The sequence below is a fragment of the Mustelus asterias genome, unplaced genomic scaffold (assembly GCF_964213995.1).
Source record: "Mustelus asterias unplaced genomic scaffold, sMusAst1.hap1.1 HAP1_SCAFFOLD_887, whole genome shotgun sequence".
Classification (NCBI taxonomy): Eukaryota; Metazoa; Chordata; class Chondrichthyes; order Carcharhiniformes; family Triakidae; genus Mustelus; species Mustelus asterias.
In genome coordinates this window covers 7,501-20,321 of record NW_027590833.1, presented here as the reverse complement: position 1 = coordinate 20,321, position 12,821 = coordinate 7,501, and the positions used below count along the sequence as shown (strand labels likewise).

The 12,821-nt window shown below is 50.2% G+C and overlaps 1 protein-coding gene across 1 annotated transcript in view; it reads left to right on the top strand.

Moving 5' to 3' along the window:
- The window catches only part of LOC144487575 (ubiquitin carboxyl-terminal hydrolase CYLD-like), a gene marked incomplete at its 3' end in the record, with an annotated part of 63,706 nt that overhangs the window by 49,592 nt on the left and 1,293 nt on the right, over window positions 1-12,821 (top strand). Inside the window, exon 7 of the mRNA XM_078205659.1 lies at window positions 3,767-3,908. Within this exon, the coding sequence (XP_078061785.1) occupies window positions 3,767-3,908 (142 nt within the window). The remainder of the gene's footprint in view (window positions 1-3,766; window positions 3,909-12,821) is intronic.

The window sequence follows — 12,821 nt, the reverse complement described above, 5'->3', positions numbered from 1 at the left end:
GGGCCGTGCTAAATTGCCCCTTAGCGTCGGGGGGACTAGCAGGGTAAATACGTGAGGTTACGGGGGTAGTGCCTGGGTGGGATTGTTGTCAGTGCTGACTCGATGGGCCGAATGGCCTCCTTCTGCACTGCAGGGATTCTATGAATTCAGAGGGGCATTTCAGAGACAAACACTTTTTATAAAAATTAGTTCATGGGACATGGGCGTCGCTGGCTGGGCCCAGCATTTATTGCCCATCCCTAGTTGCCACCTTGAGCTGCGTGTCTTCCCTGGCTACATCAGGGGGCATCTAAGAGTCAGCCACATTGCTGTGTGACTCTGGAGTCACATGTAGGCCAGACCGGGTAAGGACGGCAGATTTCCTTCCCTAAAGGACATTAGTGAACCAGATGGGGTTTTTCCGACAATCGACAATGGTTTACATAAGAACATAAGAAATAGGAGCAGGAGTAGGCCATCTAGCCCCTCGAGCCTGCCCCGCCATTCAACAATCCATCTATCCGTGATTTAAACATATTCAACCAGGTAGCCTCCACCACTTCAGTGGGCAGAGAATTCCAGAGATTCACCACCCTCTGAGAGAAGAAGTTCCTCCTCAACTCTGTCCTAAACTGACCCCCCTTTATTTTGAGGCTGTGCCCTCTAGTTCTAGCTTCCTTTCTAAGTGGAAAGAATCTCTCCACCTCTACCCTATCCAGCCCCTTCATTATCTTATAGGCCTCTATAAGATCCCCCCTCAGCCTTCTAAATTCCAACGAGGACACCAATGAGTTTCACCGTCATCAGTAGATTCTTAATTCCAGATATTTATTCAACTCAATTTTCACATTGGCTGAGTGAGTGGGCGAGGATCAGGCAGATGGAGTATAACGTTAACAAGTGCGAGGTTATTCACTTTGGAAGAAATAATAGCAAATTGGATTATTATCTAAATGGAAAGAATTTACAACATGCTGCTGTGCAGAGGGACCTGGGGGTCCTTGTGCATGAGACGCAAAAACCCAGTCTGCAGGTGCAACAGGTGATCAAGAAGGCAAATGGGATGTTGGCCGATATCGCGAGGGGGATAGAATCTAAAAGCAGAGATGTCTTGCTGCATCTGTACAGGGCATTGGTGAGGCCGCAGCTGGAATACTGTGCGCAGTATTGGTCCCCTTATTTGCGGAAGGATATATTGGCCTTGGAGGGAGTGCAGAGAAGGTTCACCAGGTTGATACCGGAGATGAGGGGTGTTGATTATGAGGAGAGACTGAGCAGATTGGGTTTGTACTCGTTGGAGTTTAGAAGGATGAGGGGGGATCTTATGGAGACTTATAAGATAATGCGGGGGCTGGATAGGGTGGAGGCGGAGAGATTCTTTCCACTTAGTAAGGAAGTTAAAACTAGAGGACACAGCCTCAAAATAAAGGGGGGTCGGTTTAAGACAGAGTTGAGGAGGAACTTCTTCTCCCAGAGGGTGGTGAATCTCTGGAATTCTCTGCCCACTGAGGTGGTGGAGGCTACCTCGCTGAATATGTTTAAAGCGCGGATGGATGGATTCCTGATCGGTAAGGGAATTAAGGGTTATGGGGATCAGGCGGGTAAGTGGTACTGATCCACGTCAGATCAGCCATGATCTTATTGAATGGCGGGGCAGGCTCGAGGGGCTAGATGGCCTACTCCTGCTCCTATTTCTTATGTTCTTATGCATCCCGGGACACTAAGGGGCAATTTTTAGCATGGCCAATCAACCTAACCCTCACATCCTTGGACTGTGGGAGGAAACCGGAGCACCCGGAGGAAACCCACGCAGACACGAGGAGAATGTGCAAACTCCGCACAGACAGTGACCCCGAGCCGGGAATCGAACCCGGGGTCCTTGGTGCTGTGAGGCTAAGCACTGTGCCAACGTGATGCCCACAATTTAACATGCTGACCGTCACATCACGGGCAGCAAATGTCCGGATGAGCAGAGACTCATGGAGGACAGGATGAGAGACAGATGAGCCTGCGATGGGAGCTGGGATCTGAATCCTAACCCCCAGTCTGGCCTAAATGCGTCTCCAGAGCGACAGCAATGTGGCTGACTCTCAACTACCAAAGAACAAAGAACAATACAGCACAGGAACAGGCCCTTCGGCCCTCCAAGCCCGCGCCGCTCCCCGGTCCAGGATTGAATCCTGAATCCAGGATCCCCGCCCAATTTTCCAGCCTATCTACATCCTAATATCCTATCCACCGAGCTGTCCCTCACAGCTACGATGCTTTGTTCATCACAACCTATTATCTCCCCCCCACCCCCCCATTCCAGACCATGTGATCTCCAGGGAGAGGCGAGAACCCAGAGTGAAAACCCCAGGGCCAATATGGGGAAAAAAAATCTGGGAAATTCCTCTCCGACCCCCTGAGGCGATCGAAACGAGTCCAGGAGATCACAATGGCCCCGATCGGAAAATGCTTCCCAACCCTAGTCATTTCCACTTCCACGAACACCATATGAATTCCCTGCCCCCGAGACAGGTTCCCAACTATCCGCAGTCTCGCTCTGTACTGGCACCAGCAAGATGATCATAGAATGAAGCCTTGAAACGAGAAACCAGGAACAATTAGCCCGCGCCGCTCCCTGGTCCAAACTAGACCACTCTTTTGTATCCCTCCATTCCCACTCCGTTCATATAGCTGTCTAGATAAGTCTTAAACGTTCCCAGTGTGTCCGCCTCCACCACCTTGCCCGGCAACACATTCCAGGCCCCCACGACCCTCTGTGTAAAATATGTCCTTCTGATATCCGTGTTAAACCTCCCCCCCCTCACCTTGAACCTATGACCCCTCGTGAACGTCACCACCGACCCGGGGAAAAGCTTCCCACCGTTCACCCTATCTATGCCTTTCATAATTTTATACACCTCTATTAAGTCTCCCCTCATCCTCCGTCTTTCCAAGGAGAACAACCCCAGTTTCCCCAATCTCTCCTCACAACCAAGCCCCTCCATACCAGGCAGCATCCTGGTAAATCTCCTCTGCACTCTCTCCAAAGCCTCCACGTCCTTCTGGTAGTGCGGCGACCAGAACTGGGCGCAGTATTCCAAATGCGGCCGAACCAACGTTCTATACAACCGCAACATCAGACCCCAACTTTTATACTCTATGCCCCGTCCTATAAAGGCAAGCATGCCATATGCCTTCTTCACCACCTTCTCCACCTGTGACGTCACCTTCAAAGATCTGTGGACTTGCACACCCAGGTCCCTCTGCGTCTCTACACCCTTTATGGTTCTTCCATTTATCGTGTAGCTCCTCCCTACATTATTCCCACCAAAATGCATCACTTCGCATTTATCAGGATTGAACTCCATCTGCCATTTCCTTGCCCAAATTTCCAGCCTATCTATATCCTTCTGTAGCCTCTGACAATGCTCCTCACTATCTGCAAGTCCTGCCAGTTTTGTGTCGTCCGCAAACTTACTGATCACCCCAGTTACACCTTCTTCCAGATCATTTATATAAATCACAAACAGCAGAGGTCCCAATACAGAGCCCTGCGGAACACCACTAGTCACAGGCATCCAGCCGGAAAAAGACCCTTCCACTACCACCCTCTGTCTTCTATGACCAAGCCATAGGATACTGGAGGATAGGATGAGAGACAGATGAGTCTGCGGTGCGTTGCAACAGCTCTGCCTGGAGGGGGTGAACGAACGATTCAGTGTGGGAATCAACTGCGTCTACAAGAATCCAGGCAGAGTAAATGTAGAGTTCTGAAAGCTTTTGTGTCGTTACTCTTCAGATTTTAAGAAATACAACAGCCAAAGTGTAAGGGAAAACACGGCTCCAGACACGGGACAGCTGACTACGGATATCATGCAAGGCTGGAGGAAAGGAATACAGGGTCATTGCAACTCCTGTTACTTGGATGCCACACTCTTCTGGTAGGTCAGATTCAACACAGAGTAAAGCTCCCTCTACACTGTCCCCCATCAAACACTCCCAGGACAGGTACAGCACGGGGTTAGATACAGAGTAAAGCTCCCTCTACACTGTCCCCCATCAAACACTCCCAGGACAGGTACAGCACGGGGTTAGATACAGAGTAAAGCTCCCTCTACACTGTCCCCCATCAAACACTCCCAGGACAGGTACAGCACGGGGTTAGATACAGAGTAAAGCTCCCTCTACACTGTCCCCATCAAACACTCCCAGGACAGGTACAGCACGGGGTTAGATACAGAGTAAAGCTCCCTCTACACTGTCCCCATCAAACACTCCCAGGCTGGGTACAGCACGGGGTTAGATACAGAGTAAAGCTCCCTCTACACTGTCCCCCATCAAACACTCCCAGGACAGGTACAGCACGGGGTTAGATACAGAGTAAAGCTCCCTCTACACTGTCCCCATCAAACACTCCCAGGACAGGTACAGCACGGGGTTAGATACAGAGTAAAGCTCCCTCTACACTGTCCCCATCAAACACTCCCAGGACAGGTACAGCACGGGGTTAGATACAGAGTAAAGCTCCCTCTACACTGTCCCCATCAAACACTCCCAGGCTGGGTACAGCACGGGGTTAGATACAGAGTAAAGCTCCCTCTACACTGTCCCCCATCAAACACTCCCAGGACAGGTACAGCACGGGGTTAGATACAGAGTAAAGCTCCCTCTACACTGTCCCCATCAAACACTCCCAGGACAGGTACAGCACGGGGTTAGATACAGAGTAAAGCTCCCTCTACACTGTCCCCATCAAACACTCCCAGGACAGGTACAGCACGGAGTTAGATACAGAGTAAAGCTCCCTCTACACTGTCCCCATCAAACACTCCCAGGCTGGGTACAGCACGGGGTTAGATACAGAGTAAAGCTCCCTCTACACTGTCCCCCATCAAACACTCCCAGGACAGGTACAGCACGGGGTTAGATACAGAGTAAAGCTCCCTCTACACTGTCCCCATCAAACACTCCCAGGACAGGTACAGCACGGGGTTAGATACAGAGTAAAGCTCCCTCTACACTGTCCCCATCAATCACTCCCGGGACAGGTACAGCACGGGGTTAGATACAGAGTAAAGCTCCCTGTACACTGTCCCCGTCAAACACTCCCAGGACAGGTACAGCACGGGGTTAGATACAGAGTAAAGCTCCCTGTACACTGTCCCCCATCAAACACTCCCAGGACAGGTACAGCACGGGGTTAGATACAGAGTAAAGCTCCCTCTACACTGTCCCCCATCAAACACTCCCAGGACAGGTACAGCACGGGGTTAGATACAGAGTAAAGCTCCCTCTGCACTGTCCCCCATCAAACACTCCCAGGACAGGTACTGCATGGGGTTAGATACAGAGTAAAGCTCCCTCTGCACTGTCCCCCATCAAACACTCCCAGGACAGGTACAGCACGGGGTTAGATACAGAGTAAAGCTCCCTCTACACTGTCCCCCATCAAACACTCCCAGGACAGGTACAGCACCGGGTTAGATACAGAGTAAAGCTCCCTCTACACAGTCTCCATCAAACACTCCCAGGACCGGTACAGCACGGGGTTAGATACAGAGTAAAGCTCCCTCTACACTGTCCCCATCAAACACCCCCAGGACAGGTACAGCACGGGGTTAGATACAGAGTAGAACATAGAACATAGAACATAGAACATAGAACATTACAGCGCAGAACAGGCCCTTCGGCCCACGATGTTGCACCGACCAGTTAAAAAAAAAACTGTGACCCTCCAACCTAAACCAATTTCTTTTCGTCCATGAACCTATCTACGGATCTCTTAAACGCCCCCAAACTAGGCGCATTTACTACTGATGCTGGCAGGGCATTCCAATCCCTCACCACCCTCTGGGTAAAGAACCTACCCCTGACATCGGTTCTATAACTACCCCCCCTCAATTTAAAGCCATGCCCCCTCGTGCTGGATTTCTCCATCAGAGGAAAAAGGCTATCACTATCCACCCTATCTAAACCTCTAATCATCTTATATGTTTCAATAAGATCCCCTCTTAGCCGCCGCCTTTCCAGCGAAAACAATCCCAAATCCCTCAGCCTCTCCTCATAGGATCTCCCCTCCATACCAGGCAACATCCTGGTAAACCTCCTCTGCACCCTCTCCAAAGCCTCCACATCCTTCCTGTAATGTGGGGACCAGAACTGCACACAGTACTCCAAGTGCGGCCGCACCAGAGTTGTGTACAGTTGCAACATAACGCTACGACTCCTAAATTCAATCCCCCTACCAATAAACGCCAAGACACCATATGCCTTCTTAACAACCTTATCTACTTGATTCCCAACTTTCAGGGATCTATGCACACATACACCTAGATCCCTCTGCTCCTCCACACTATTCAAAGTCCTCCCGTTAGCCCTATACTCAACACATCTGTTATTCCTACCAAAGTGAATTACATAGAACATAGAAAGCCACAGCACAAACAGGCCCTTCGGCCCACAAGTTGCGCTGATCATATCCCTACCTCTAGGTCTATTTATAGCCCTCAATCCCATTAAATCCCATGTACTCATCCAGAAGTCTCTTAAAAGACCCCAACGAGTTTGCCTCCACCACCACCGACGTCAGCCGATTCCACTCACCCACCACCCTCTGAGTGAAAAACCTACCCCTGACATCTCCTCTGTACCTACCCCCCAGCACCTTAAACCTGTGTCCTCTCGTAGCAACCATTTCAGCCCTTGGAAATAGCCTCTGAGAGTCTACCCTATCCAGACCTCTCAACATCTTGTAAACCTCTATCAGGTCACCTCTCATCCTTCGTCTCTCCAGGGAGAAGAGACCAAGCTCCCTCAACCTATCCTCATAAGGCATGCCCCCCAATCCAGGCAACATCCTTGTAAATCTCCTCTGCACCCTTTCAATGGCTTCAACATCTTTCCTGTAATGAGGTGACCAGAACTGCGCGCAGTACTCCAAGTGGAGTCTAACCAGGGTCCTATAAAGCTGCAGCATTATCTCCCGACTCCTAAACTCAATCAAAGAACAAAGAACAAAGAACAATACAGCACAGGAACAGGCCCTTCGGCCCTCCAAGCCCGCGCCGCTCCCCAGTCCAGGATTGAATCCTGAATCCAGGATCCCCACCCAATTTTCCAGCCTATCTACATACCAATATCCTATCCACCGAGCTGTCCCTCACAGCTACGATGCTTTGTTCATTACAACCTATTAACTTACCCCCACCCCCCCATTCCAGACCATGTGATCTCCAGGGAGAGGCGAAAACCCAGAGTGAAAAACCCCAGGGCCAATATGGGGAAAAAAAAATCTGGGAAATTCCTCTCCGACCCCCTGAGGCGATCGAAACGAGTCCAGGAGATCACAATGGCCCCGATCGGAAAATGCTTCCCAACCCTAGTCATTTCCACTTCCACGAACACCATATGAATCCCCTGCCCCCGAGACAGGTTCCCAACTATCCGCAGTATCACTCTGTACTGGCACCAGCAAGATGATCGTAGAATGAAGCCTTGAAACGAGAAACCAGGAACAATTAGCCCGCGCCGCTCCCTGGTCCAAACTAGATCACTCTTTTGTATCCCTCCATTCCCACTCCGTTCATATAGCTGTCTAGATAAGTCTTAAACGTTCCCAGTGTGTCCGCCTCCACCACCTTGCCCGGCAACACATTCCAGGCCCCCACGACCCTCTGTGTGAAATATGTCCTTCTGATATCTGTGTTAAACCTCCCCCCCTTCACCTTGAACCTATGACCCCTCGTGAACGTCACCACCGACCCGGGGAAAAGCTTCCCACCGTTCACCCTATCTATGCCTTTCATAATTTTATACACCTCTATTAAGTCTCCCCTCATCCTCCGTCTTTCCAAGGAGAACAACCCCAGTTTCCCCAATCTCTCCTCATAACCAAGCCCCTCCATACCAGGCAACATCCTGGTAAACCTCCTCTGTACTCTCTCCAAAGCCTCCACGTCCTTCTGGTAGTGTGGCGACCAGAACTGGACGCAGTATTCCAAATGCGGCCGAACCAACGTTCTATACATCTGCAACATCAGACCCCAACTTTTATACTCTATGCCCCGTCCTATAAAGGCAAGCATGCCATATGCCTTCTTCACCACCTTCTCCACCTGTGACGTCACCTTCAAAGATCTGTGGACTTGCACACCCAGGTCCCTCTGCGTCTCTACACCCTTTATGGTTCTTCCATTTATCGTGTAGCTCCTCCCTACATTATTCCCACCAAAATGCATCACTTCGCATTTATCAGGATTGAACTCCATCTGCCATTTCCTTGCCCAAATTTCCAGCCTATCTATATTCTTCTGTAGCCTCTGACAATGTTCCTCACTATCTGCAAGTCCTGCCAGTTTTGTGTCGTCCGCAAACTTACTGATCACCCCAGTTACTCCTTCTTCCAGATCATTTATATAAATCACAAACAGCAGAGGTCCCAATACAGAGCCCTGCGGTACACCACTAGTCACAGGCCTCCAGCCGGAAAAAGACCCTTCCACTACCACCCTCTGTCTTCTATGACCAAGCCAGTTCTCCACCCATCTAGCCACCTCCCCCTTTATCCCATGGGATCCAACCTTTTTCACTAGCCTACCATGAGGGACTTTGTCAAACGCTTTACTAAAGTCCATATAGACAACATCCACGGCCCTTCCTTCGTCAACCATTTTGGTCACTTCTTCAAAAAACACCACCAGGTTCGTGAGGCATGACCTCCCTCTCACAAAACCATGTTGACTATCGTTAATGAGTTTATTCCTTTCTAAATGCGCATACATCCTATCTTTAAGAATCTTCTCCAAATCTTTAAGAATCCCTCGATTAATGAAGGCTAGTACGCCGTACGCCTTCTTGACCGCATCCTCCACCTGCGAGGCCGATTTAAGAGTCCTATGGACCCGGACCCCAAGGTCCTTCTGTTCCTCTACACTGCTAAGAATGGTACCCTTCATATTATACTGCTGCTTCATCCCATTGGATCTGCCAAAATGGATCACTACACACTTATCCGGGTTGAAGTCCATCTGCCACTTCTCCGCCCAGTCTTGCATTCTATCTATGTCTCGCTGCAACTTCTGACATCCCTCCAAACTATCCACAACACCACCTACCTTGGTGTCGTCAGCAAACTTACCAACCCATCCCTCCACTTCCTCATCCAGGTCATTTATGAAAATGACAAACAGCAAGGGTCCCAGAACAGATCCCTGGGGCACTCCACTGGTCACTGACCTCCATGCAGAGAAAGACCCCTCCACAGCCACTCTCTGCCTTCTGCAGGCAAGCCAGTTCTGGATCCACAAGGCAACAGCCCCTTGGATCCCATGCCCTCTCACTTTCTCAAGAAGTCTTGCATGGGGGACCTTATCGAACGCCTTGCTGAAGTCCATATAGACCACATCCACCGCTCTTCCTTCGTCAATGTGTTTGGTCACATTTTCAAAGAACTCAACCAGGCTCGTAAGGCACGACCTGCCCTTGACAAAGCCGTGCTGACTACTTTTGATCACACAAAACTTCTCTAGATGATCATAAATCCTGTCTCTCAGGATCCTCTCCATCAACTTACCAACCACTGAGGTTAGACTCACCGGTCGGTAATTTCCCGGGCTGTCCCTGTTCCCTTTCTTGAATATAGGGACCACATCTGCAATCCTCCAATCCTCTGGAACCTCTCCCGTCTCCATCGACGATGCAAAGATCATCGCCAAAGGCTCCGCAATCTCCTCCCTCGTCTCCCACAGTAACCTGGGGTACATCCCATCCGGTCCCGGCGACTTACCAACCTTGATGCCATTCAATAGTTCCAACACATCCTCTTTCTTTATGTCCACATGCTCGATCCTTTCTGTCCACCGCAAACCAGCAGTACAACCACCCAGATCCCTTTCCACCGTGAATACCGAGGTAAAGTATTCATTAAGCACCTCCGCCATTTCTAACGGTTCCGCACAAACTTTTCCCCCTTCACCTTTTAAGGGTCCTATTCCTTCACATCTCATCCTTTTACTCTTGACATATTTGTAGAAAGCCTTGGGATTCTCCTTAATCTTACCCGCCAAGGTCTTCTCATGACCCCTTCTCGCTCTCCTAATTTCCTTCTTAAGCTCCTTCCTACATCCCGTATACTCCTCTAAATCCTTAACACCTCCTAGCTCTCTGAACCTTCTGTACGCCTCTCTTTTCTTATTCACCAGGTTCATCACAACCTTCGTGCACCACGGTTCCCGTACCCTACCAACACCCCCCTGTCTCATCGGAACGTTGTCATGCAGAGCTCCAGACAAACATTCCTTGAAAATCCTCCACTTTCCTTCGGTACTTTTCCCCAAGAATGCCTCCTTCCAATTTACCCGTCTAATTTCCTCCCTGATGACACTGTATTTCCCTTTACTCCAGAGAAACACTTTCCTAGCTTGCCTGATCCTATCTCTTTCCAATGCTATCGTGAAGGAGATAGAATTATGATCGCTATCCCCAAGATGCTCACCCACCGAGAGATCCTCCACCTGTCCAGGTTCATTAGCCAGCACCAGATCAAGTACAGCCTCTCCTCTAGTAGGCTTATCCACATACTGTGTCAGGAAACTCTCCTGGACACACCTAACAAACTCCTCTCCATCCAAACCCCTAGCCCTAGGGATATTCCAATCTATGTTTGGGAAATTAAAATCTCCCATCACGACAACTCTGTTATTCCTACATCTCTCCAGGATCTGTTTCCCCATCTGCTCCTCAACATCTCTGTTACTATTGGGCGGCCTATAGAAAACACCCAGCAAAGTTACCGACCCCTTCCTGTTCCTAACCTCCACCCACAGAGACTCCGTAGTCAATCCCTCCACGGCGTCCACCTTCTCTACAGCCGTGACACTATCCCTGATCAACAGTGCCACTCCCCCCCCCTCTCTTGCCTCCCTCCCTGTCCTTCTGAAACATCTAAAACCCGGCACCTGAAGCACCCAGTCCTGTCCCTGAGACATCCAAGTCTCCGTAATGGCCACCACATCACAATTCGAAGCAGCAATCCACGCTCTAAGCTCATCCACTTTATTCACTACACTCCTGACATTAAAATAGACACATCTCAGACCTTCAGCCTGAGCACTTCCCTTCTCCATCACTCGTCTAACCTCCCTCTTACCCTGTCTACATTCCTTATCTATTTGCGAGCTAACCTCCTCGCTCTCAGTCCCCTCACTTCGATTCCCTCCCCCCAACCTTTCTAGTTTGTAAAGCTCCCTCTACACTGTCCCCCATCAAACACTCCCAGGACAGGTACAGCACGGGGTTAGATACAGAGTAAAGCTCCCTCTACACTGTCCCCATCAAACACTCCCAGGACAGGTACAGCACGGGGTTAGATACAGAGTAAAGCTCCATCTACACTGTCTCCCATCAAACACTCCCAGGACAGGTACAGCACGGGGTTAGATACAGAGTAAAGCTCCCTCTGCACTGTCCCCCATTAAACACTCCCAGGACAGGTACAGCACGGGGTTAGATACAGAGTAAAGCTCTCTCTACACTGTCCCCATCAAACACTCCCAGGACAGGTACAGCACGGGGTTAGATACAGAGTAAAGCTCCCTCTACACTGTCCCCATCAAACACTCCCAGGACAGGTACAGCACGGGGTTAGATACAGAGTAAAGCTCCCTCTACACTGTCCCCATCAAACACTCCCAGGACAGGTACAGCACGGGGTTAGATACAGAGTAAAGCTCCCTCTACACTGTCCCCATCAAACACTCCCTGGACAGGTACAGCACGGGGTTAGATACAGAGTAAAGCTCCCTCTACACTGTCCCCATCAAACACTCCCAGGTCAGGTACAGCACGGGGTTAGATACAGAGTAAAGCTCCCTCTACACTGTCTCCCACCAAACACTCCCAGGACAGGTACAGCACGGGGTTAGATACAGAGTAAAGCTCCCTCTACACTGTCCCCATTAAACACTCCCAGGACAGATACAGCACGGGGTTAGATACAGAGTAAAGCTCCCTCTACACTGTCTCCCACCAAACACTCCCAGGACAGGTACAGCACGGGGTTAGATACAGAGTAAAGCTCCCTCTACACTGTCCCCATTAAACACTCCCAGGACAGATACAGCACGGGGTTAGATACAGAGTAAAGCTCCCTCTACACTGTCTCCCACCAAACACTCCCAGGACAGGTACAGCACGGGGTTAGATACAGAGTAAAGCTCCCTCTACGCTGTCCCCCATCAAACACTCCCAGGACAGGGACAGCACGGGGTTAGATACAGAGTAAAGCTCCCTCTACACTGTCCCCCATTAAACACTCCCAGGACAGGTACAGCACGGGGTTAGATACAGAGTAAAGCTCCCTCTACACTGTCCCCTTCAAACACTCCCAGGACAGGTACAGCACGGGGTTAGATACAGAGTAAAGCTCCCTCTACACTGTCCCCCCATTAAACACTCCCAGGACAGGTACAGCACGGGGTTAGATACAGAGTAAAGCTCCCTCTACACTGTCCCCATCAAACACTCCCAGGACAGGTACAGCACGGGGTTAGATACAGAGTAAAGCTCCCTCTACACTGTCCCCATCAAACACTCCCTGGACAGGTACAGCACGGGGTTAGATACAGAGTAAAGCTCCCTCTACACTGTCCCCATCAAACACTCCCAGGTCAGGTACAGCACGGGGTTAGATACAGAGTAAAGCTCCCTCTACACTGTCTCCCACCAAACACTCCCAGGACAGGTACAGCACGGGGTTAGATACAGAGTAAAGCTCCCTCTACACTGTCCCCATTAAACACTCCCAGGACAGATACAGCACGGGGTTAGATACAGAGTAAAGCTCCCTCTACACTGTC